At 38.5% G+C, this 27344-nt stretch overlaps 1 protein-coding gene across 5 annotated transcripts in view; it reads right to left on the bottom strand.

Annotated features, from left to right (window-relative positions):
• Window positions 1-1351: 1351 nt before the first annotated feature.
• Window positions 1352-27344, bottom strand: part of enpp2 (ectonucleotide pyrophosphatase/phosphodiesterase 2) — a 50615-nt gene continuing 24622 nt past the window's right edge. For all 5 annotated transcript variants that reach the window (XM_086037226.1, XM_086037227.1, XM_086037231.1 and 2 more), the window contains 18 exons: window positions 26742-26861; window positions 26532-26587; window positions 25935-26000; window positions 25136-25208; window positions 24939-25047; window positions 24617-24742; window positions 19729-19760; window positions 19446-19573; window positions 18043-18118; window positions 17420-17507; window positions 14826-14995; window positions 13020-13155; window positions 12391-12530; window positions 11351-11486; window positions 10266-10343; window positions 6244-6376; window positions 2919-3072; window positions 1352-1820 (listed from right to left, as the gene is read on the bottom strand). In XM_086037226.1, coding sequence (XP_085893352.1) covers window positions 1650-1820; window positions 2919-3072; window positions 6244-6376; window positions 10266-10343; window positions 11351-11486; window positions 12391-12530; window positions 13020-13155; window positions 14826-14995; window positions 17420-17507; window positions 18043-18118; window positions 19446-19573; window positions 19729-19760; window positions 24617-24742; window positions 24939-25047; window positions 25136-25208; window positions 25935-26000; window positions 26532-26587; window positions 26742-26861 — 1992 coding nt within the window. In that variant the 3' untranslated portion in view covers window positions 1352-1649. The remainder of the gene's footprint in view (window positions 1821-2918; window positions 3073-6243; window positions 6377-10265; window positions 10344-11350; window positions 11487-12390; window positions 12531-13019; window positions 13156-14825; window positions 14996-17419; window positions 17508-18042; window positions 18119-19445; window positions 19574-19728; window positions 19761-24616; window positions 24743-24938; window positions 25048-25135; window positions 25209-25934; window positions 26001-26531; window positions 26588-26741; window positions 26862-27344) is intronic.

Genomic DNA, 27344 nt, shown 5'->3' with positions numbered 1-27344 from the left:
CCATGTCGTGTGACGGAGCAGCTCCTCACACACTACATTTCTACATTCTTTCATTTCCACCCCAGTTAAATCTACGAACAGGTCACCACATCATTCTCACTTCCCTTTAAGTTTCAGTAGTGCGACCGAGGGGGCAGACTCAGTTGTTGTATTATAGTTTGAAGCATACATTGACACATATACACTCACACTCACCACTGACGAGACACTGCAGGCGACACACAGACTGCTCCAATCAGGAAGTCCGAACATAGGCGTAGTTTACGAGCCCCTCAAATGAGGCTCTTTCACACGTTTCAGAGGTCAGGTGACTAGAAATGTTTTACTCTTTATTAAACGACATGTTTTCCATTAGGCAGCACGGCGGTCGACTGGTTAGCACGTCGGCCTCACAGTTCAGAGGTCGTGGGTTCGATCAAGGCTACGGCCTCCCTGTGTGGAGTTTGCATGTTCTCCCCGTGGCTGCGTTGGTTTTCTCGGGTACTCCGGTTTCCTCCCACATTCCAGAAAACATTCATGGTAAGTTGATTGGACTCTCTAAATTGCCCCTAGGTGTGATTGTGAGTGCGGATGTTTGTCTCTGTGTGCCCTGCGATTGGCTGGCAACCAATTCAGGGTGTCCCCCGCCTACTGCCCGAAGACAGCTGGGATAGGATCCAGCACGCCCCGCGACCCTTGTGAGGATAAGCGGCATCGATAATGGATGGATGTTTTCCATTATTTATGAGAGGACGATGTGGGCCATATTTTAGGACATTATATTGAGACTTGATTATTCTTAAAATGACGCATGTTCTCTGTTGATTGGTGAAAACCACAATCTCCGTCTCTTCCTGGACAAAGGCTCTGTCTTCTCACCCTGATTCCAACACTGCACAGTAATTCACCATTCTTTGACTTGGCTATCACATTTTTCTATCCTAAAACACTCAGCAAGCACTGGAACAAAACAACCTCCAGTATGGCACCTGCAGCCGTGTCCAGAGGTGGGTGATGTCAGAAGAACACAAATAATACATGTGCAATATATACCTCTATTCATATACATTCATTCATTCATTCATTATCCATACCGCTTATCCTCACAAGGGTCTCGGGCATGCTGGAGCCTATCCCAGCTGTCTTCGGGCAGTAGGCGGGGGACACCCTGAATTGGTTGCCAGCCAATCGCAGGGCACACAGAGACAAACATCCGCACTCACAATCACATCTAGGGGCAATTTAGAGTGTCCATTCAACTTACCATGCATGTTTTTGGAATGTGGGAGGAAACCGGAGTACCCGGAGATAACCCACGCAGGCACGGGGAGAACATGCAAACTCCACACAGGGAGGCCGGTGCTGGGATCGAACCTATTCATATACAATAAAATGTAAAACACATATTCTAATGTTCACAGGATTCTTTCAATTTGATAAAGTACAATTAAAATGTATGCATCTAAAGAAACATAACAGACTCCCAAAGAAGTTTTTTCTTCCCTACTATCCATCTGACTTTTACAATTAATGACAAACTTAGTAGATTAGTGGTGTTGAAGAGATGGGAATCAAGCAAGTGTGCAGTTTCATGAGATCTCATAATAGTCAATGTGATCAAAACGTTCAAGTCCAGCAAAAATACAAACCACTTAGCACTTAGATACCACTTAGATCTCACTCTCATAAGTCTGCATATAAGTTTTCAATGAGAGGATTTCAGCATAACTTCGTGTGGTTCTACGGTACATGTCCAGACCTGTCAGGATTTCAATATCTCTAACCCGGGCGGTGTGGATCTTCATCAGGTCCTCCACCCAGTAAGACTCCTCATCTGAGCTCTGCAAGGGATCATAGACAAGTATTACTGTTGAGTTTCCCTCCTTTTTCTGTAACTAATCTAACCTCTGGACCTTATTCTCAATCAAATTAACTTTAGCCTGGTACACACAAAGATAATCATGCACATGTTCAATATTTATATATATTATACATATATTTTTTACAGATTACAAACTGCTACTTTTTCTCCCACTTTGAACCCTGCAGTTTTAATGTGACGCAGTTTAGTTATGAATTTTCAGGGACGTTCTTGAAGTAGTCAATGGATTTAACCGTTGTCTCGCCACATCTGACCAATGAAATTACCAAACAAATCACACTGGACCAAGGAAACTGTCTGAGTCAGCTGTCACACTGAATATTCATCAGCCATTTGCGGTTGGAGTGCGCAAGCATAAGGGAGCAGCGGTCTGCCTGAGAGAAAAGTGCGGAAATGTATGTGCGAAGCAGTGCGGAGCTGTGTAGGAACAATTGAGGGTGAAGAGAAGCATCTTGAGTTGAGTTTAATGAAAATAGGGAACGAGTGCCATAAATACAGCCATCTTTGCAGTGTGACCCGCATCTCTCTGTTGTTTGTCTGGCTCCTGGACTCTCACCATCGCTCGCAACGGATGACAGGCATTATTACTATTGGACAGCAATTCTGGCCATGAATCGACATCTCCCAAACACGTAAAGCGGTTTCCAAAGGCTGCACTGCTGCGTGATGGAGAAAATAAGCTCGTCTGCAAATTTGTCTTGTGGGACGAGAGACTGAGAACGTTTCTGGGAGGCTACTGTGTAACAAGATGCGTTCTGCATTGTTTGGGAAAAATAATGCAGCTTGTTACAACAAAACGCCTGTTGTGTTTAAAGTAATTATTATCATTATTATTTTTTAAATCCATCGATGTGACCTTTTCCTTTGTGACTACTCATGTTGTAACGGAGACCCACAGCTAATAAAATGAAGTGGCCAAAATATGTATATATTTGTTTTTATGGCTAAATTTTGCTGTTGTGGCTTTTCATCAAGTGTGATTTGTAGTCCGGAAATTACGGTACTTCACTTACTAGTTGGAGTAAGCCCAAGTATAAAGACTGGCGGGGTTCCTTACATTGCAAGTCTCATCATTGTTTGGTCTGTGTGGCAAGATGAAGGCAGCAGAGCTGAGGGGGCCACCACATGAATCTGCAGCCTGTCTGAAGTCTAAGCAGCTGGTTAGAACCACAAAAAAGTGAGTTGGGATGGGTATTGTACCACGTGCATACCTGCAGTTAACAAGAAATTGTGAGATTAGTAATGTGGAATGAAACTGAACAATATAACTAGTTTTCAACTTCATTCAGATTTGATATCAAACTAGATTTTAAATAGCCATGTGACATGTGAAAAAACATGAAATGAGCACTTATTCTGAAAAAAAAAAGTTCTATTTGTGATATTTAAATTGAGTTTTACGGGCAAGTGACGTCACGTTGAAACGTTATGGTAATTTCGACACTTGAAGAGCCCCTCAAAACTTTGTGGGTATTTTGAACAGACTTGTCAGCCAATTGGATAATTACAGTAGTACTGTACTATAATTTGGAGTTTATACATTTTAAAGTCTCACATGCTGCATTTCCACTTTCTACTTCAGTATTAGGCTTATTATTTGTAGCAGTTTTCCGTCCATTCATTTGGTTTCTGCCTTTGAGTTTGGTTTTTGGCCTGCTCAATGCATATATATATATATATATATATATATATATATATATATATATATATATATATATACATATATATATATATATATATATATACATATATATATATATATATATATATACACACACTGTATATACACACACACACTCACGTACTGTACACATATATCTACATATATATCTACATATATACATATGTAGATCTATATATATATATATATATATATATATACAGTATACACACACATACTGTACATATATACAGTATACACACATGCATATATATAATACACATACATATATATATATATATATATATATATATATATATATATATATATATATATATATATATATATATATATATATATATGGGCGGTTCTCAGAATGTGTGGTCCAACCAAATGGTCAAATGCTGAACCACTTGGAGACTCATGATTTTCTGCCTTTTAAAATCACCAGATTTCACTGCTTATAATATTGCAGACATACTGCAGAGATAAAATTAAAAAAACTTGATTGCAATTTGTGCTGTTGTTTGTGCGAATATACTCTGAGTGGTGAATAATGGCCGTCTTCCTCTTTGTGAGATGACAATACCCCCATGTAATTAAGAGCTCTTTATACACTTCAAATGCATCAGCTTCAAAAACATTTGTTAGCATTAAACTGGCTGAATGTCAATGCAACACAATACTATTTAATCAAGTCCCCCACTGTCCATAATGTGATAACACGATACCAGAAAAAAAGCTTTTTTTCCCACAAGGTGCCACTCATGATCTACTACTGTAATTTACTGTTCCAGCGACTTTAATAAGTTAAACCAGAAGTTCAATGGGTTCGCTGTGAAATACAATGTTAACATTTTTACAAACAACTTTTTTATATTGGTAACTCGCGTTAAATACAATAGAGAAATGATTTCATGCTAGTTCTTTCGTTCACACTATTCTTTTGTGTATTCTTGCGCATCAGTCGGCAGGATTTGAACGACGCACAATTCAGCTGCAGGCTTACGTATTTTGCGAAACGAAAGCTCATCATTTGTTGGTGGTCTACCGTGCCTCATAAGTAACGCTACGTAAATGACGGCCATTGAGTTAATTTTCAACGTACAATTGGTCACTTGTACCACTTTTTCAATTTAATATCTTTGTATGTATGAAGGTAGTGAAGCTGTTAAGTTTTAATTTTTTAAGTACTTGTATAGTACCGTTTTAAAAACTCTAGTATTGTGGAACTATACCGGTACCGGTATACCGTGCAACCCTAATGATATATGATATATATATATATATATATATATATATATATATATATATATATATATATATATATATATATATATATATATATACATACACACAATACTAGAGCTTTTAAAACGGTACTATACAAGTACTTAAAAACTTAAAACCAAACGGTACTTTTTTTTTCATTTTATTGAATGTGATTGAATTGATAAATTGAACCCTTTCTCTTTAAGCACAGCGAGGTCAGCGAGTGTGACGTAGTTGCCCACGCGCCTCCATCTCCTTACATGCTCACAGGCTGAGAGATAAAGTGAAGTCGCGCAGACAAAGCAGGTGGAAGACAATGAGGTACAGAGATAGCAGCTGCAGAAAAGCCTGTATTCCTTAATAAAACGGGGACCTGAAGTACGGTGTGACAGTACTCCGGGTTCAAACCGAATGACAAAGGCGAGCCACTGAACACAGAAGCACCGCAGTGCAAGCGGTGCTACAAAGTCTGCCTCGCGAAGTTTTCCCAAACATTTGAAGGACAACCATGCGAATTTGTTCCGCGACTTCTGTCAAGAACGACAGGTGATAATGTTGTTCACCAGTTGACTACACTATAATGTCAATGAAATTAGTATCACAGTTGTAAACTTTCAGTATCTGACATAGAGAGAGCTAAAACATGTCCAGGGGGTGAAATTAAGCTGTTTTATTCGCCAAATGTGAGTGATTTTTGTATTTGTTTAGTAATTTATTAAGACCAGTGGTCTACAAAAAAATAAAAGTCCATCATATCTTTCTTGTGTAGAAGCTTTTAATAAAATATTGTGAAGAGACACAATGTGAATGCTTCGATTGAAAATCAGTTTAGACAGACCAACATATGAAAAAGTAATTCTTTGTTTGTCTAGTAGAAATTTTCTCGCTACTCACCAGTTGTTAGGTACGCCAAAAATACACTTTCAACCCCTGAACATGTCCACTGTTAATAAATACATAAAATATTATTTAAAAACATAATTACATTCTTAAAATATTAAAATAACCAATTAAGGCATAAACATTTTGTAAATTAACAATATCTAATACTATTCTAGATGATATAATGAGCCTCAATTTATTTTTCTAGTTATGTCCATTAAATGTTTCATATATAGTTTCAGCAGTTGTTGTACAGAGAACGAGGTGTTTTTAGATGTCAGTATCAAGCAAATTACATCAATGTGTTACTGACAAATTTTAGAGTGACCAAAAGAATCGGATCACTATCGGATCGGTATCGGCCGATCCTAGAGGCTGCATTATTGGTATTGATAATACTGTAGAATCAGTGTTTCATAGTTAGCATTGTCAATGATTAATAATGCGTAATCATGTGTAACAATAACTAGTGGTTGCATTAACTAAAGGGTCCAGGTACAAAAATAATCCATATTCTCAAGAAAGAACCTCGCTAACCAGTGAGTACATAAAAACAATAAAATCTTACTCTTTAATCTTGTCAGTAGAGTCCTTTACACCGTCAAAATCATTATCAAATATTGGTCCAGTGAGAACATTCAACCCATTTCTTTCAGTGGAATATTTCTTCAGAAGGACTCTCTGAAAATAAGACCATATTTCTGAAGGGGAAAAAAAAAGAGTATGGAGAGAAGGCGGTACGTATGAATGGTATGAGAATGCAGTAGATAATGGTGACAAAGAAAGAAACAAGAAATAGTTTGCAAATGAATGAAAATCATAACACGTATCAGGTAGGTGGATTATGGTACAGTCACATACACAAAATATTTGAACAGTGAAAGCAGTGACAATTTTTTGCTGCAGCCTGAAAACATTTTGGTGAGATCAAAGGATGATAAAAATATTTAAGTTCTAAATTTTTTCTCCAGGTATTGACATCTGAACTTGATACACATCTCAGAAGATTACATTACAGAATACAAAGCAAACCACAGTGTTAGGTGTGCAAAAGTATTACAATTGATAGACCTAAAATAGACTGGAATGAATCAGACTTAATATATAACTGCAAAACCATTGCTTGCAGCAGCTGCACAGAGCCTGTGATGCATTGACATCACCAAACATTTATCTTCCTTGTGACGCTTTTCCTGACTTTGATTGTTTTGGTTGTTACTCCTTTCAGTCTCCTTTTTAGCTGGTAAAATAATTACTTTACAGGATATATATCTGGGGACCAATTTGGCAATCTATAAACCCCAATACCAATGAGGTTGAGACGTTGTGTAAAATGTAAATAAAAATAGTATACAATGATTTACAAATCCTTTTCAACCTATATTAAGTTCACTATTAAGACAATATACCGTATTGGCCCGAATATAAGACGCTGTTTTTTGCATTGAAATAAGACTGAAAAAGTGGGGGTCGTTTTATATTCGGGGTCTAGACATTATACCCATTCACGACGCTTGATGGCGGCAGATATCATTGAAGCGAATGCTGAACTTGACTCCCCAGGCCCACCACTGTCACGTGAGGATGACGCGCTCACAGCGAGGCAGATAGTTTGTGAAGAGTAATGTTCTGTCATGACAGATCTCAGCAACTCTCAAGTTAAACCAGTTTGCATTCTTTTATTGCAATGTTTTTCCTTATTCAGATTTGTTTCAAGACTACAGTTACAGTTAGACTTCACTTTGATGGTTACTGCAGTTATTGCAATTTTGTTGTTTGATCACAATAGATTGGTTTATTTGCATTTCAAAAACCAGATGCCATTCATTTACGAATGTGATTGCACTTTAGCTTACAAATTTAAATGTTCAGACATTAAGATTTGAATAAGGCAAAATAACATGCCTTTTCTCTCAAATATATTGTTATAATCATTTGGTTCAGATGTACTGTAATTATTTTCTGTATAAAAATTAATTTGGTGTTCAAAAAAACTTTTTTCAAACTTGAGTCTTGAAAGAGAGGGGGTCGTCTTATTATCAGGGCCGTCTTATATTCGGGCCAATACGGTATTTACTGTTCAGATTTTTTTTTCTCAAATATTCTCTCACTTTGTATTTGATGCCTGCAACATGTTCCCAAAAAGCTAGAACAAGCACAGAAAAAGACGGGGAAGATTGAGGACTGCTGGAACATTCCACAGGTGAACAGGTTAATTGTCAACAGGTGATAGTCATGATTGGCTATAAAGGGAGCATCCCCACAAGGCTCAGTTGTTCATAAGCAAGGATGGGGTGAGATGCCCCACAGTGTGAACAACTATTTCAACAGTTTAAAAACACTGTTTCCCAACCTAAAATTAGGAAATCTACAGTCCATAATATCATCAAAAGATTCACAGAATCTGGAGAAATATTTACATGTCAGCGGCAGGTCCGAAAACCAACATTAAATTAGAGATTAAATTATCATCATTGGGGGAAAAAACATCATTTGATCCCTTTGTGTCTTTTTAAGTTTGCTCAATGAGAATGAAACAAACAGTCAGAAATATCCTGGTTGTTTATTGATTATGGTGATAGACATAATATCAGTGCACCACCAAATGCACCAAAATCACCCACAATGTAAAAGTTATGAAATGTTGCGCCTTTTTCGCGTTACATAAGTATTTGATCCATTACAACTCAGCAATCATTCTGGACCCTGCAGATTGGTGTGACACTAAACTGTACTGTATCTGATCCAATCTACGGTATTACTAAGTCTCCTTATCTCAACATGTTGTGTGTAACTCCTTACCCCCATGGGCAAAAGTAAAGACCTGTCAAAATATGTCAAGGACAAAATTATAGACCTGCACAAGGCCGGAATGGGTTACAAAGCCATCAGTGGATGGCTTACTGTGAATGTGACAACTGCTGGTGCCATTCTTTGAAAGTGGAAGACACACAATGGCCATCAATTGGTCTTGGTCTGAAGCTCTATTAAAGACCTTGCCTTATGGAGTGAGGACAATCATGAGAGAGTGACTCAATAAAAAGCATAAAGGTCATTGAGTGGCCAAGTCAATCTGCAGAACTCAGTCCAATAGAAAACCTGTGCAGGGACTAGCGTCGAGTTTTCAAGCAGTAGAATGATTTGGAGAGCTTTTATAAGGAGGAATGGGCCAAAGTACTCACTGATCATGCTTGCCAACATTTCGGTTTAGCTCTAACATCTGTGATGTTGCAACACTGTGCTACAGCAATTCAAATTTTGAGCAAAGCAAGTGGCCAACCGTCGGCCACTCAAACTATGTGCCGCACCCAGCACAATGCGTGACAGTTAACTCGGGTTTGGCTGCGTCGCTCAGTGTTTGGCAGTAATACTAACAGCACCTCACTTGCGCTGTATAAACTTACATTTACTCCTTAAATTTCATGGAAGCACATTCAAAGAAGTTGAAATTTGTCTTCATATCAATCATTCATTCAAAAAAACAGAAGAGGAAAGAAAACAGGGATAAAACAATACACTTGTCAGACTGGATTATTGCTCATCTGTTACGTAATGCATTCTATGATGATATTTAAATGAAAACTCTTTATATTTTCATCTCTGGAGGAAGAAGCTATTCCAAATCTTAACGGCATGATAGATAACTACCCTTTTTAAGTGTTAAATTTTGGGCATGATAATGTAATTCGACCATCAACTGCTAATCTAGTGTCATGACTATGGATTTGACAACATAACACCAATAATTTGACTGTGTAAAAACTCAGATTTGGCGGGATAAACGATATTTCTGAAGAATTTTACTGTACTTAAGACAAGCCTTTGCTCTCCTTTTAATCATGGCACTTTAAGATTCTGTGTTTGCTCTTATGGTGCAATGTGAAACTATTATTCTAATTCTATTCTAATTATAGCCTGGCTTTCCTATTTGGTTTGCTAATGAGTGATTTGCATCTTCTAGTTTGACCTCTGCACTTCTACAGTACACAGTGATACGTTTACTCCTTCTCTGATGTCAGAAAAAAAAGTTGTTTTAGGGTATTTCTATGCAGCTCTCTTTTTTTCCTTGGATTACCCGTTCAATGTCTGAAACATAATACAGAATTGGTTCCCTTCGGGCATTTCAAATGGTTGGCTGTGGCTGTAGTTGGTGTCGTTGGTGATTGATTTTCCAGTTTTTCTCAGCTCCCAGCTGCGCAACTGTCTTTTTCTCTTCGTTTCATAGTGGTTACACCTCGAACTAGCATAAATGCAGTTTTCACAGGTAAAACCCAAATCTGAAACCGAGTGTAGACATTTCACGGTATTTATGGTTACAATAGAATAAGACAGAGTTGGGCACCACAACACACCTGTCAGTCACGTTACAATATTTTTGCTCACATGATGGGTTCATACAAAAGAATTTTCTCGTGGATCACTTTAAAATGTAAACACCAGAAAATAAGTAGAAATGTCGAAATCGTATGTCATATTCATCAACTAATTAAAAGAAATGTTTTCAGTCTATAGCAAAAATAAAGAAATTGGCCTCACTGTTCCAATATTTTGGGAGGGAAGTGTACAATATATGCTGAGTGAGATTCTTACTCTTGAATGCAGGATACATAGGAACAGTGTTGGTTATGAAAAGAGCTTCATATTTTTTGTCGATGCTTGTGGATAATTCTGTCAAAATAGAAAAAAACATTTTAACAAGGAACAACACCATAATTTTAATGACTTTTTAATACAAAATTAAACCTTGTTCATGAAAAAATGTTTGTATTGCAGAATTAATTGTAAAATAAATGCTACTCAACAATTAACCAAAAAATGATCTAATAAACCATTATTCATTCATTATAGTCCATTAAACTATGAAAGACCACAACAGCCACAATCTTAATGGCATCATGCGCAATTACATATTCAGTCTATAAAAGACAATGGTCAGTTGTGATTGATACATTCAAACGTTTTGATTCAACAACAGGCATGGGCCGATTACCGGTTTGACGGTCTACCGTGGTTTGTTCTAAAAATAGCTCACCAGTGAGTGACACAATAACTTGCTACGAAGAATTATTCATATTAATGGATTTATTTATCTATTTATTTAAACGCAACATGGTACGTGTTTCTTAATAAATGGTATATATTTTGTTAAAAAATAAAACATTATGTAGAATGACACACAAAATGTTTTTATTTACTGAAGTATTTAAAGAAAAGAACATTTCAGTGTTGTAGTTTTAATACTGTGATATCGCCATATTTTTGGTCACAGTTAACACCAGAATCTAAAATCAGCCCATGCCATGCCTGTTTAAAAATATGTTTATTCTTATTGGTGTGGTTTGCAGTGTTGTTAACTGCAAGGACGATAACTGCTAAATTGAATAACTAGAAGAGGGAAGATATACCACAAATGTTCTCCCATTTTTGTGGGGGTATTTGTCAGGTGTTCCAACAATTTAATCCAGATAGCGTAAACTAATTTTAACTCTGCATTTACTTATACTTGAGCGGTTTTGTTGTATTCATGTCGAGAGCCAAGACTCAAATTTGGATTTACTGTACCTTTGATAAGCAGGACATGAAACAAATTTAGCTAACACATTAATATTAACAAGAATTAAAATGTGTTACAATAATGATTTCAGTTTCCTGGGGAGAATACCATTTTCACTTACGTGGTGGGTATAGGAAGGCATAAGTGAGATGTTTTTCTGCCTTGTAGTTCGTACAGGACTGTGTGAAGGCTGATGGGACTCTGGCATCTGGTCGAAGACAGTTTATCAGGACTTCAGGCAAAGCAGACACTTCTACCTGAATGACCACATAGACGACCAAGCTTGAAATATTGCACGTTTTATTATCATTGGAGATAAGATACCTATTCTTGCTTCTTGCAGCTTTTGATCACATTCACTTGCTGACGGTTGACGAATGATGGGGAAAAAATGTAAATAGATGGAAACCCCTGTATTTAGTCCGCCATTCGTCTCCAGTCCGTCATTAGTCTATTTTTCGCGGGGAGGCTTCGTTGGCCGCGGCAAGCGCTGGACGGAAGTTAATGAGTTGTTGTTGCTTGGGGGACAGATTTGAGTGAGGGACCAGGCTGTGAACAGGCGTCCAAAGTGAAGTGAGTCTGGTTCCCATTTGTAACATGAAACATTCATAAATCAAGGTAATATTTCCCACTGAAATGAATTTCGTTTGGTACTCTTCAAAATACTAATACAACAATAATAGTTTCTTGAAAAATATATATTTTTTAAAATCATTGTTATATTAATTAGAATTAAAAGCTATTATAACTTTAATACAGTATTTAGGATGCGTTCTGAAATTTACTCTGACCCCCTAAAACTATTCTGAATGTTTCTGAACCAATCCAAGCCAATCAATAGCTCGTGCTTGAATTGTTTCCATTTGTGTAGCCTGACACTCGAGGCGCAGCGTGGCCCCAGTTGGAGCATCTGGAGCATCTGGAGCATCTGGAGCATCTGGAGCACCTAGAGCACGCTCCGGCACTCCCTTTTTAGGGCTCTCTGAAGAACCGAACAGCACATTTACTCTGAGTTTCTGAACGGTCAAAGTGAAGCAGTGCACGCTCGCAGCGTATTTCTGAACTCACACTTAATGATCTGATGTTAAACAATAAGCGGTAAACATAAGTCTAGACCACACTCACTGTATTGGTGGCAAAAACAAATAACATATACAGTACCTGTCGGCTAACGCTGTATGATGTCCAGAGAGGCATTGCAAGATCCTCGTTGTAGCCACAGACATAGTCAGTGTGATGCAGAATGGAATACTTTGTATAGTACTGTGCTGCAGGTCGACCGTATGGCATATTCCTACTGTCTGAAAAAAAAAAAAAAAAAAAAAGGGATCAAAGAAGGATTGTAGCACTAGAAAGGCCAGTGTGTTGCATATTGGAATACTGCACTTGGTATGGTATTGTACTGCAGATGGAGAATAAGGCAAATTCGTACTCTATAAGTACCATCCACATTGACATCTTTTTTTTTCACAATGCAGATGTGGTCAATATTCATGTCAAGATGAATTTTGTTAAATGATTTGGATTTCTGGTTTATTGTTAGTTGCGCTTTCAAAGATTTATCATGCTCACATTTTGACTTCAGTAGCAGTCGAAGGTTTGGCGACACAGTTTTCATGCTACTGTACTGGGAAAGTGTATGTAGTGTGCATTTTGGGTTTGGAAGTTTTTTTCTTCCCAATGGATTTCAATTAGTGATACACAGATTTTCAGCCCCTATCCCCTGTGAATTGCATACATCGACTGTAATTGTATAAATTGTATAATTTGCAGCATCAGTTTGCACTGACCATCGATAGCTTGCCTCAGTCGCTGGTTTAGCTCCTCCACTTGGTTCTGTAAGAAACAGAGCCAGAGTGACTCCAGATTATAGCTTCGTGCAATGGTCACTTTCAACCCTCTTTGGTCCCGCCTTTTTACTCGAAACTGCAAAAAGAATGAAGAGGAAAAGCCAGTGATCAATAAATTAATTAGAAATACTGCACGTATTTTCTATTGCAGACTTCAGCATAGGTGGTTTTACGGGGTGGCTAAGGGTGGCAGCTGCCACCTTTACCAAATGTCTTGCAACCGCAGTTGCCACACTACCATTATACCCCCTTCATGATAAGAAATGGTCTCTGATAGATATGACAGTTGGTGTAATAAATTTGTAAACTTTGTACAATTAAACTATTTATGTTCCCATACTTGTTAAGATAAAAACTGATTGTGATCTTGTAAGACCATTCAGTTGTAATTTTGACTTACAATCAAATACAATATGAATATAAATGTTGGAGGGAATGGTAAACCATTTTATATTGAGGCACTGGTAAGGGTAAAATTACACATCTTCATTTCAGCATTGTGAACTAAAGTGGGCTGGTCTGAGTCATAAAACTTCAGGGCTGAAAATGAATCCCACTCCAGCACTGAACCAGATGGTCTGGAAACAAAGCCAAAGAACTGAGTGGTGAATATAATCTTAGTGACAGTGGTTCAAGAACGTGTTGAAAAAGTGTGGGAAATTAAGAACTCAAGATTCACTGATGTTTACGTACGTTAAAATGATGGTTGAATAATCTGGATAAGATTAGCCTTAGATAAGTGTACAATTAATGTCTTCAGTGTATACACACACCACAAACGTGTTCAGACAAAGAATAGATACAATTGTGGGCAGAGCCACAAGAGGAAATGAAGTGTTGAAGATGAAAAAAAAAAAAGGAAACCGACAATGAAATTGAAGGAATGAAAAAAAAACTTGAAGAAAATGAAAGGTAGATTGTTGATGGAGACCTGAATGATGGAATGAGACATGTAGAGGAAAAGGCTTCGGTGAAGGAAATGATGTCGAGTGTGACTTTGCAAATGAAAATGTATGGAAATAGGTAAGACCCTCTTCAACAGGAACACTTCACTACAAATTAGAGTGCTAAATGTCCGAAATATAACCAGTCGGGGTTCGTGCGCGCATTCATGCTCTTGTCCGCTTCAGCCTGTGTAAGTGGAGAAGCGATCGCCACGGTATTTTTGATTTTGTGGAGGTGATCATGATGAACTCACGTTTTATGTCAATAAATCCAAACTATTGTGCAGAACACTTTTATACTTTCACAGGTCGAAGTGGACAAGAGGAGTAATGTAAATTTGCATTTTGGCGGCGATCGGTCGCCGTTTTAGACAACAGAACTGACAAAGCGAGCAATATTACCACGCTTGCCTACCTCCTGTGACTGAGACCCAAAAAATAACAAGCCGAGCTCCAAAAGGGGGCAGGCCAATTTGTCGTAAATCTAATCACAAAAAAAGCCCTTAAATCACTGCAGAGTCTTTAGGGGGCCGGGGGGTTGGGCATTTTAGTACTGATGTCAATTTTACATGCAAACCTATTATATAAGTGCCAATGTTAAATTCATCCAAGTGTCCCTTCAATGCGATATCTGTAACGTGGAAACACCATACATGTAAAAATAAGAAAAATGAAAAAAATGGAGAAAAGTGTTTTTCACATGACAGTGACGATATGGCTTACATATAGTGTATGTTCTTATCATCTATTAATTGTAAAGAAACCTGGGCCAACATCTGCAACAATTGTCATTATGGTAGACCTTGTAATTGCAGTTGCAGCCAAGGTCGTCTGATCCTGTATGAATTTGAGCTGAAGTAGTTGGCTTTGAAACTTCCTCTGGCATTGTGGGTTTGTAGAAAGGGTTTCTCAGTAGGTGGTTCAGACTGCCATGTGTTCCATTATTGGGTGCTGGTGTTAGACCTAGAAGATCTGAAAGCCCAAAAAAAAAATGGTAAGACGTTGTAATCAGAGCTACGGTAAGTTGTCAGGGGCTTTCTGCCCCCGGTCACCAGTGTTGTATCTGAACAAGTTCAATGAACAAACGTTCATAATCTCGTTCATATTTTGGGCGAACGTGAATGTGCTCATTCTTGCATCTGTGAACAGTTTTTGAATAAGAGTTAATTCGTTGTGGTTACCTCACAGTGGAAATCTGCATAGGGCCCGTGCACGGCGCGGCATCGCTGACGTCGCTAATGGGGTCGCCGCCATGTTGGGAGCGCACTGGAGGCGACGTGACTACTGTTGTTACACGCAAGATGAACTCGCTGTGTTTCTCGCTTGATTTAGACGGCCGAAATATATCAACATGGTGAACCGTTGCTGTGTTAGGGGGTGCAACAATGCCACCCACTATCGCAAAGGAAGAAAATTTAACAAGGGACTGAGTTTTTATAGGTTTCCTGCTTGTCGGAAGACCGAGGGAACCTTCGTTTCGGACATGTCAAAACGAAGTCGAATGACTTGGTTGTCGTCCGTAAGATGAAAATATTTCACCTTAAACAACCTTCCGTCATGGGCGAGTGTATGCTCCGTTTTCATAGCGGTAAGTTAAAAATAAAGTTTAGAATCCTCTTGCTTTCTCTCTTTTAGTCAACTACGTGCATGCAGTCAGTGAGTGAGGTAAAAGGGAAGAAGGAATGATCAACGATTACATACACTGTTAAAAAGGAAATGCGTACATTCGTTTGTGTAGCTTTAGTGGACGGTTCACAAGCAAACACAGAGCACGTGCCTTAGTCCGAATTACAGTGTTATTGTTTGCCACCTTCATCTTATTCAGGTCCTGCACCTACCCGTTTGTAAATTGCACATGAGAGGCTAAAGATTTATAATGTTTAAATTGCTCTGAAGTGTAGGCACTCACACTACACACAAGGTACGGGAAAACATCCGGCGCACACCAGAGCTGGGCAGTCCGGCCCTGGGCCGGACCGGTCGGACCCTTCGGCCCGGCCGGATGCCCATTTTTGGGGTGGCGGGGTGACAAATTTTAAAAAATGGCTGGACTGAGCATGGCCTCAAGGCTTCTTTTTAGTCTTCTTTCAACTCCCGCGTCGGCGCCAGCGACAACTGCCGCATTGATTCACGTGACCGACACAATGTCCTGTTGGCGACAGGTCTGCAACACATGCCACGCACCCATCAGGAAATGTTGCTGCTCTGATCGGTCCAATATGTCACATGTTGCGATGACATACAATTTCCCACACGGAGAGGAGAGAGAGGATGCAGCAGGCAGCTCGTTGCTGCTGCAAAAGCAAACTAGTTTGGCAATAAAATTAAATGCATAGTCTAGTCATCTCGGTCCCTTTATGGGTGTCGCAGGTACAATATCCATTGTTGTCGCTGTCTTTTTGAAGCGACGCCCCCCGACTTGGAACTTAACGGTTTCAAAACAACTTGTGTCCGGGAGTATATTAAGCTGCGCGCAGCACTCAAGTATGACGCCGGCACATCAAGGTGGAGTTCATGCACTTCTTCTGGATCTTTCCTACTTCCGTAAATATGCCGTAGCAAACAATCTGTGTATAGTGGTTTGCTGGTATGCTTTTATTTTGAAGGCCATGAACGAAGAGAAGCGTGGAAAATAAATAACTTGTTGAATGTGACTTCTGGCCATCTGTTGGACCCAAATAATTATACAATACAACAAAACCAACCCCGGGGCTCACAATGGAAGTAAGCACACGCAGTTGGGTAAGTAGCAAAGTACTAGTAGCACATTTTGAAGCATGTCCACAGCGGATTCGAATACTAAATTAGCCAGCTAATGATCCTGAAAAAGCTTATGCCGTTAGTATCTCTCCCGCGGCGGCGTCAATCATGGACATTTTTTTTTGACGTTGTGATGACCCGGTGCACGGGCCCTATTGGTTGATGACAAATAATAAGGCAATGTTACTGTTTGTTAGTCCTTGGTAGGCATTAGACGTGAAAGCGTTTTCCCAGAGCTGGGCACTTGACCCTTTTTTGCCGGTCCGGCCGCGACCCTCCACCCTTGACCTGGGTACCCTTCCGACCGCGACCCTCCGGCCATATTAATAAACATTGTCGGCCCCCGCCCCGTTACGCAACCCCCCCCCCAAAAAAAAGATAAAAACTTGAGATAATGCCCTTGTTTCAATGTCTTATTTGTTTTTCTTCTTTAAAGGTTGTGTTAAATTATGCCCAGTTAATTTAAATGGTCTTATGTTCGATTTGTATTAATGTACAGCACTTTGTCTCAGCTGCAGCTGTTTTAAAGTGCTATATGAATAAACTTAAGTCGAATGTTGTTGTTTCCCCTTCCTGACATTTGCTCACTCTCACTTAATAACGCATCCAACAAAATATTAAACAAACATGTCTTACCACACATAACATTATAAAGTTCAATGTTTTCAAAGACTGGAACTTTTGTCTTGAATTTAAAGGAAGGCCCATATCCCAAGAAAATTGTCTGAAATGAGAGTCAAAACATCTTTATTATTCTGTATTTTGAAATCACTGACAAGTGGAATATGCAGAGCTGGGCATCGTCTAACAGTCACTGCGTTCTGTCTTGCATATTTAATTGACCCACGTGGTCCCAGTCAGTCGGAGTCAGCCAAACAGCGTTGAGAATGGACTTTACCAGTACCACGTCACACGCAGGTGCCTCACTCCTGACACGCGGTCGAGAAAGGAAAAAAAAAAACTGTGTTGTGTACCTTGTGGTCCGACAGACGCAATGACATGTGACCCATATTGTTTTGATTTCACCGATCACCACGCTGTGCGTGTCAGTTGTTTTTGTTTGATATTTTTTCTTTGTTTGGCGGCGTGTCTGCTCATGCGGCGCCTGCGCGTGACGTGAAAATTACGACAGCCAATCGGTGTCGGCGACGAGGGATGTACCGGGACCACGTGGGTCGATTAAATATGCAAGACAGAACGCAGTGACTGTTAGACGATGCCCAGCTGAAAATATGGTTGCTAAGTTATTTTCTAAGTACCTGCATACTGTTGATTTTATTGTCATATCCATGGTCACCAAAGAAGCCACAAAGCCTCTTCACTTCAGGTGCTTTCCTGAAATAAGAAAATAAAGTTGGATTTTTTAGGATTAGCTCTGTAACTAGTTAACAATGTAAATGACTGCAAGCACATAATCAAAAATTCAACATACGGCATAGCAGGAGGAAAAACACTCAGGTTATCACAAATTACTATCGCCTCTCTAGCTTGATGGGAGATCAACACAGCTCTTACCTTCCACAGGTTGACATATAAAAGACAGAAACTCCAATTAGGTTCAGCCACATGCTGGGTAGCCTTTGTTTATTTTGAACCGCAACTATTCTGCCAGTGATGTCATTAGTATTACTGGTGGAGTTTGGAAGATAGATTATCTGTCTGGAATCTTGCTATGAATTAAATCATGTCCATCACTGTTGCACTGACAAGGGACATGCAGTGATTGGTGAAAGAGACTCACCCGCATAAAGGAGGGGGAAAAGATTAAAAATAATAATTGGCAAAAAAATATTTCCTTTTTCTGCTGTGTGCTTTATTTTATGTTTTAATTCCAACATTTATTTCATGGTCAAATACATTGCACAGGCAAGAAGGGAGGCAGCGGGAAGCCAGACTCACCTTGCACCTTTTTGTTCATATTTAGTTTTGCTGATTGAATAAAACTGCATTTAAAGCCTGAGAAGAGGCAGACAGGATTCTGCCTCTACACTGTGCAGCCTTCACTGGATAGCTGCCAGCCATACTGAAGGGTGCATACAAGAGCAAAAAGGTTCATATTGGTGTCACCCTTTAACCTAGCCAGAGTGCCTGTTCTTTGACTTTTTTTCAGACTAAAGATTGATCTCATCGAACTGTATTGCTCACAATGGGCGGAGAATTATTAAAAAACTCACAGAAAACTTCTCATTCTTTTGGTTGAAAAATGATATTATCTAGACCCGGGGGTCACCAAACTTTTTGAAAATGAAATCTGGGGTACTGATTAATGCAAAGGGCTACCAGTTTGATGCACACTCCTGAAACAACATATAGGCATATCCTCAAATCAATTTTAACAATTGAATTATTATGATTAATAATTCATGGTCGTGGTTTATGTGAAGACACTGATCATGTGAAAGGGGAAGTCAACCCAAAAAGAAGAAAATGTTCTACGCGCATTAACTAGTCTAAACACGGCATTTTGGTTAATATTGTGTTTGTGGAATATGAGTTAAGCACCCGTCTTTAGCCATCTCAGGGGTGGCTATTTTGCCACTTGTTGTCTACTGAAAATGACATCACAATTGCTCAGGGCTCAGGTAACAACTATCATGGTTCAGCCTGTATAAACCTGGATGAATTGAAAGAGGGTGTAATATGAATAGATGCTAAATATCACCTGGCAATGTGCCATTTCCTGTCCACCAGTAGATGTACATCCTCAATCCGTCTGTTATTCGCATAGTGTAGTCTCTTTGGCAGATTCTGCTTTAAATAAGGCCTAAAATGCTGGTCTGGTTTCTTACACTGGAAAAAGTGTTCACAAAAAATGTGACCGTTTATACAAAACAATCATCAAATTGTTAATCTTAGCATTTGTAAGTTAAACAATGTATGAAAACATTCACAATTTATAATATATATTTTTGAACTTTGGAATTAAAACAAACTACCATACTTACAGTTAGATTTGCAACAATCACTCTGGGGTTATCTGAAAAACAATATGAGAGCAGTCAAGTCAAATCAAGTTCATTTAGGATATAGCCCTTCTTTTGTCAGTCCTCTCTATGAAAAGTCTTAATTTTGATTGACTATTGATGAAATGCTAACGTGCTCACAATTGGTATGCTAAAATTTAGCAAGAGAGTACAGAAAACCTAAATGTAGATAAATAAGTATTTAGTATAGACTTGGCCTGTGCTAAACTACTATTTTGAAAGAAAATCTCAAAGCTCAAATGCTAACAGGCTAACAGTTGTTATGCTAACAAGCAGCTAGATAGCAACCTGAATAGAGAAAAGTGCTGAGGCAAATTTAATTAGGATATTACATTGTGCCCTGTGGTCAAATACTGTTTTGAAAGAGAATAGCTCAAGCCCATGTTAAGAGTTGGTATCTTATCATTTAGCAAGATATCACCCTCAGTACAGAAAACACAAAAGTATGTCAACAAAGTTTTTACAATTTGTCCTATGTGGTCAGGTACCATTTTGAGATAGAGTAGCTCAAATTCTAACATGCTAACAGCTGGTACACTAAGATATTAACATACTATGCGTATAACGTACTATGTCCAATGACAATTGATACAATATTAATATGCAAACAGTTGGGATTCTAACATAGCAAGACAGCAACCTGAGTAGACAGAGCGCTATGGTAAAACGGTGGTGGTGTGCATCTCTCCACAAAAGACGATTCGATACGGATTTTGATACTTGGGTTGCAAAAAGATTCAAGGACGTTTACATTTGAAAATGGAACGATTCGATTCGGTTTGATTCAATATGGTACTGCTCAGTTCAAGAGAGTATGATGTGGTGATTTTTGTTGTCATTTTACATACATTTGAATGAACTTGTCAGAACAGTAAATATGCCATTTCCTAAAATATCTCTTTCCAATAAAAGACTATTCGATACGTATCTCGATATATTTCAAAGGGGAATGATTCGATGCGTATTGTTTTGATGCACTGGCATCTTTCAAATCAAAAAACGATTTTCTGGTTCAAACTGATTTTTGTTACACCCCCAGTAAACACATAAGGATTATGCTTTGTGCCAGTTAGGATTATATTGCCCTCTCAATGTGTTCTTCTTCCACGTGTTAACAAGACAATCAGACACACTCTTTTGATGAGCCAGGAAGGATGAGCGCCCTTGCTCCATTATTAACTGCCACATGTTATCAACTATGAATAAGCGTGAAACCATAACAAAAAGGTGGATAAAAGAGACGAAAAGAACGATGCCATTAAGACACGTCGCATGCACTCACATTCTAAATTTAGCAACAGCGCTGATGTCAGACTGGCTTTGCGCTACTACCACGTGACGTTAGTATTTTACTCACAAACATCGCCAAATGTAATTGAACGTCATTCATATAACAATTTAACACACAAAGATTATGTGACAGTCACAGTCACTGCATTCTAAAGGGACCACATGAACCGATGAAAACACATAAAGGTCCTATCAATAACTGACATGAAACAGTGTAACAACTACACAAGACACATCAATCACTTAAAAGGCGTTGAAACAATCGTGGGCAGAACCCTGCCCGCCTGACATTTGATGCCATTAAAGATTAAACTGTCCGCATGACCCCAAACCTTCGACATGGCACCAGAAGACTATAACATGCCTTCATCATCTGTTTCAAGATAGCCCTTTAATGACATTTAACACGCTGACCCAGGAGGTCAGTATTGTGAGAGACCAATTCCTTCACTACCATCAGTTAAACTATAAAATAACAATTGAAAAAAAGTAATCAATTGAACTAGTAACAACCTTCAAACCTTTCTTGTGTGTGAAAGGCTCATGAATATTAAGAAGTAAAAAATAATCTCCAAACTGTATAAACTCATAGGGCATAGAAAAAAACTAACATGATAATTACATTCCCAGTTAACTACATTTATTAAGGGAAAGTAATTAGTAAATAGGGTACAGTTATAACAGTAGCAGCAACTGACAGTATATCACAACTAAGCAGCAAGTTAAGAGGCTCAAGATCTACATCTTCATCTGCAGAAACTGCTTGTCTCAAAGGTAGGGCTGAAATGGCTTCTGTATTGGCTCTGCAAAGGCTGCTCAAAGAAAACATGCACTTGAAGAGCAAAACCAATAGTTAAAAATAGGGCTGTCAAAATGTTAACTATAGAGATTAATTAAAATGTCATAACGCATTCAAAAAATGAACTGTTTTATTTACTTCCTGTGGCAGCTTCCCTCTGCTCACTTTGCAGCCAAACTTAGAGGAGAGTCACTGTCACAGAGACAAGACAAGACTTTTACGTAGTTTTACTTTCAAAAGTTGCTCAAAGGCTCATTGCAAAAATCTAAAATAATTTCCGCACGTCGTAAAGCCATATTAATTGTACCTCTTTGGTGTATCGTTATTTCTATCGTTATTATTATCGTTATATCGTTATATTAACAGTTGTATTTTACAAGAAAATAATTGTATTCAAGGATCAACAAAAGCTATTAGAACAGTCTTTGAATCAAAATATATTTTTTATTATTTTCCATATTAATTCCGAGATGTTACTCAAGTAAATATCAGTTTCAAGCTTTGTAAAAAATTGTAGTTGAAAAATAAGATTAATCGTGATGAATTAAAATTAAAATTTTGTCATTAATTAGCTAAAAAAATGTTCATCGCTTGACAGCACTAGTTAAAAAACAAGAAGAAAAGCTTCAACTGGAGCCTGACGGCAGTATCTGTGGCAAAAGTGAATGTTTTAAGGGGGTCTGGCTCAAGAGTGCATTGTCATGTTTGTCAGAAATATAATGGCATGAGGCTTTACTATTAAAGACCTCAATATTCATACAGTTTTTTTTTTTTGCCAAATAATGCTGGAAAGGAATAACAGTAATACAGTATTTGGGAGGTACGACTTTCAGTGGCAGTACCACTTTTTTCCACCTGGTGCCCTCGTTGCTCCCAAACCCACACACTGCAGCCCGAAATGCTGCAGCATCCTCTGTGTCTCAAATCAAAGATACCTATCCATTTTTTTCAAGCAACAGTATCAGTGAACACAATAGTGCAATGGGTTGGCTGTTTCAATATTATTATAAAACTGGTGTGTACGTGTGAATATTGCTGGTCTAATGTGCTTGTCAACAAAAACAAGTGAATTCAAACTTCAGTGTCATTCAAAAAATGTCTTTAATTGAGAAGTTGTACAAATCATCTTACTCTTAAAGTGGAAATCAACCCAAACACATTTTTTTCAAGAATATGTTCCCAGCAGGCCCACTAGTTGAAAAACGGCATTCTGATTAATATTGCATTTGTGGAATATGAGTTAAGCAGCAAAATCCATCCCTTTTTAGCCATCTCAGGGGGCGGCCATTTTGTCACTTTCTTTCGACTGAAAATGACATCACAACTGCTCAGGGCTCAGGTAACGACCAGTCACGGCTCAGCTTCAGTACACAGACCAGCCGTGATTGGTCGTTACCTTAACTTTTTAAGCAGTTGTGATCTTATTTTCAGTCGACAGAAGTGACAAAATGGCTGCGCCCAGAGATGGCTAAAAACGGGTGGATTAACTATTATTCGACAAAGCCAATATTTATCAGAATGCCTTGTTTCAACTTGTGGGCTTGCATAGAACATATTCTTGAAAAAAAATGTTCGGTTGACTTCCACTTTAAGTTTCAGCTTCCATACCACTGGACACAATAGTTGTGTACATTTTTATTAAGTATGTTACAGGTTATCTACTGTATGTGATCGATGTCCCTCTCCGACTTGCGAGGATGATGTCTCCCCTACATGATGGATTCTTCTAGGGGAGTGCTGGACTTTGGGTCAGTCTCACCGAAGCAGCGCTCCTCCTGGGTGAGTCACAGCTCTCACTGGAGTCATCTGAGTATAATTCAGAAAGACGTCGTTGTACTTGAGAAATAACTGAATGACAAATATTTAAAAATTGGTTACATTGGAGGTGGTCTCCTTTCATTTGGTGCGGGGTTTTAGAAATTGCAGCCAGGTTATCTGCTGCCTGTCTTTTTGTGCCTTGTCCAGTTACCGTCTGTAACAAGTATTAATTGGCTCCTGTCATTGCAAAAGGACGGATTCAACATACTAGTCAGCCACCGTACATTTGAAAGATTTGGACAGAAAGAGCTGATGACATTTACCAAGCACTAGCGAAGAGTAGCACAAACTACGCTAGGTTTCTGTTAAAGAGATCCAAGTAAAAAAAATAATAATCTCACCTGATATAATACAATGGGTGCCAATCTTCTGGCAGAGTTTCGTTTTCATCACCCTGTCGATTTCTCTGTAATGCTGAAGAATTGGCTTTCAATTTCTTCCGTCCATCTGTCCATGTTCTCCATATACGTGCCATGAGACATAAATGAAACTGCAAAATGAGCAAATCCTGTACATGCCTTCTTTGGAGGCCTCCTACTTCACTGTTTGTTTGCTTTCGTCACTTCCGTTTCTTGCCTCATGCACTGATATGCTAGCTAATGGTCAATAGGAATGACCAATCGTCACCGTCATTAGAAGTTGATTCGTTGATTCAACATGTTGAATTAGGCGAAAACTGCCCGCCGACGACTCAATTGTGATGACGCTGCAAGACACACCTGCTCCCCAGCCGACGTTGGCTTGTTGTGTTCAGAATTTAACATCTGAATTTCCCTTTAAAGGATTATCTTATTTTGACTCATCAAATCAACATCCAGTAATTTCCTTCTGTTGATGTTTTCGAAGGAAAAGCATACTGATAGACGTATTCTTCACACCAAAAATGTGTGCAGTTTCCAGCTTTATCAAACAAAAACAAAAGTATGAATCTTTGTCTCTTACATTTTGGGTTGTTGAGGAATCTTGGGCGTATTCTGCCTAAAGATCCAGGAATAAGAATTATATCATCAACGTTTGTCAAGTAATTGCTGAGGAATTCCGTTTGGTCACAATGGGCCTCTTCCATACCTGAGAACAGAAAAGGGGAGATTTGTGTACTTGAAAATAGGACACAAATTTAAAATCACTTTCAAATGTATTTCTACATGAATGTAATTAGAGTAACTATTAACCTTGAATTGTTGATTTATGTGAAAGTACAAAATCTCAAGTAAATGTAGTTCTCCCATTAATTGTTTGTACTTGCGGTGTAGTATGTTAATACCGTGATCCCCAACTATGATGATGTTGACACATCGGTGCAATTTCATCTGCTTAAGTCCATTCATGAGTTGACCTACAATCCTATCAATCAACCTAAGAGGATTATTCAACTGGAACACAAAAAGGAGCCATTATTATAATATTTTATTCAGTTTGAAACTTTGCTGACAAAAAAAAAAAAAAAAAAAAGATACTCACTTCGATGCTCATGGGTCCCATTTTATGTCCATATATGTCTGGCTGCTCAAAGTGCATAGCGTAAACGTAGGGTCTGGGACAGGAGGAAACATTTAGATTATTATGTGAACACTTTTAAAAAAAGATCAGTAATGGGAAAAAGAAAGGGGATAGTGCCCTTAAATGGCAAGTGGGTTGAAGTCAATCAGGTGTCCTGCTGATCACTTAAACATGATTGATAATTGGTAAATTGACTGCACTTGTCTAACCTTGAAGTTAATTTTACAGGATACTTACTGCCGAGTGAGATGAGGCATGCTACCTGACAATAGTGGGACAATATAGAAAGAAAATAAACGTATTCTTTGAGCTAGCAGTTATTTGCTTAGCATGCTGGTCTCACCCAGCAAAAGTGTAGGAAGGTGTCATAGTGTCTTTGAACGTTAAACACCTTCATAAATTCAACCACTTCTGCCAATAAGACAAACATTCATAATCTTGGCTTCAGTGACAAAATAACATTTTCAACCCTTGCTGAAACGTTCTTACGGCCCTTTTTCTCATAACAGGGTCACTCTTCTGTACAATATCGAGATGATGAAAACAAATATCGAGTTTTCTGCATCTTTTTTGGGGGGCTTTTTCATTATGTTTTTACCAAAGTAATCATTAGAATCTTATTATTTGTAGTTGTACTACTTCTTTAAAACGTTTTTTATTTTGTCGCTTACACTTTAAGCACTATTAAAAATTCAGTAGTGGAAAACATGGAAAAGACAAAGAGAGAAACTTTTTACAATATGTATGTTATGTTATTCACCTTTCTACTTCAGGGAGGTGGAGCCACTGCAACATGGCCAGTATCCGCCGTTCCAGTGGGATAGTGCTGGAAATGAAAAATCAAATTACAAATATAAGCACTCTCATTTTAGCTTCATATTGTCATCTTGAAAAAAATATCTTGACACTAGGAGCATCTCTTGGATATTTTCTGAATCAGTATTTTTCAGATCACTTTTCGCATTCCCACTATATCGACTTTTTTTTAGAGGTCTTTACAGTATACATTACATGGTGTAATGCTCTAACATGTGGGAAAAGATAGCCATGCTCGCAGATGCCTTTTCATCCATCTATGGAACACCGGGAAAACAGTGTGCACACCCACATAGAAGCTACTGCCATCCATAGTTCTGATGCAGAATTTTTTGTCCTATACATTTACAACAGATGTATATAAAAGTGTGCTTTAATCAATATAAATATGCTTAAAGCGTAAAAGCATAAGGGGTCACGCTAAAAAAAAAAAAAAAAGTTTTCGTATATGTATTAAAGAATACTAGGAAAAGCCATAATGCTCAGGTGAAGGTTCGTAATGCATCCTTCATTATGTGTATTTCATGAAAAAAAAACTTACACAGGCCAGAAGAAGGAGGATGCCTTGACTCCTTGTTTGAAAGCTGTGATCCAGATCTAAGAGACAAACGGTATAATTTTGCCGATGAATGTTGACAGATCATATTAGTGTAACTAATATAAGCAAATACATGAGTGGATGTAGACAGAGTCCATCACAAATTGCGGTTTATAGTAGATTAGAACTAGAATATGTCAGGACAATACTAACTGGTTGACCTCCCCACCAGCGGTGATTAAGTTTCTCTCGGCTTCTCAGGGTGAACGTGGCATCAAAGACGGGGTCATACATGGAGTTACCAACGATACCATGAGACTCTGGATAGAGACCCTACAAATCAGAAAGATTGTTTAGTGCTAAATCTGTGATTTTGTTCCTCCTGCATGCCCTGTCTCCCCGCCTCACTCCCGACCAACACGACATTTATCGGATCTGCAAATTTTTGCTTTTTCCACATTATGAAAAAAATATCTTATTAATTCACAACAAAAGCTTATAGCAATTGAATTTTTGAATCCAAGACACACATTAAATGGACCAACAAGTGCCGCCGATAGGCAAGGAAAACTGAAGTCCGAGAAAGAAAGGTTTAAGAGAAACAAGACTCTCTCGGGGTAACCTATCTACAAGTACTAGCTGAGTTGGGTGAGAAAATGGATTAAGGGATGGTGAAAGAGGTGAGGAAACGACTCATTCCGGATGGAATTATGACAGATGTGACAAAATGGCCGCCCCATGAGATGGCTAAAAACGGGTGGATTTTAATGCATATTTCCTTCTTTCCACTAGTGGACCTGCATAGAACATGTTTGG

This window comes from Filicampus tigris, chromosome 8, assembly GCF_054856515.1.
Source record: "Filicampus tigris isolate MCC_2025a chromosome 8, RoL_Ftig_1.0, whole genome shotgun sequence".
In the NCBI taxonomy this organism is placed as follows: domain Eukaryota; kingdom Metazoa; phylum Chordata; class Actinopteri; order Syngnathiformes; family Syngnathidae; genus Filicampus; species Filicampus tigris.
The sequence above is the reverse complement of the archived record's forward strand: the minus strand, read 5'-3'. Positions and strand labels throughout refer to the sequence as shown.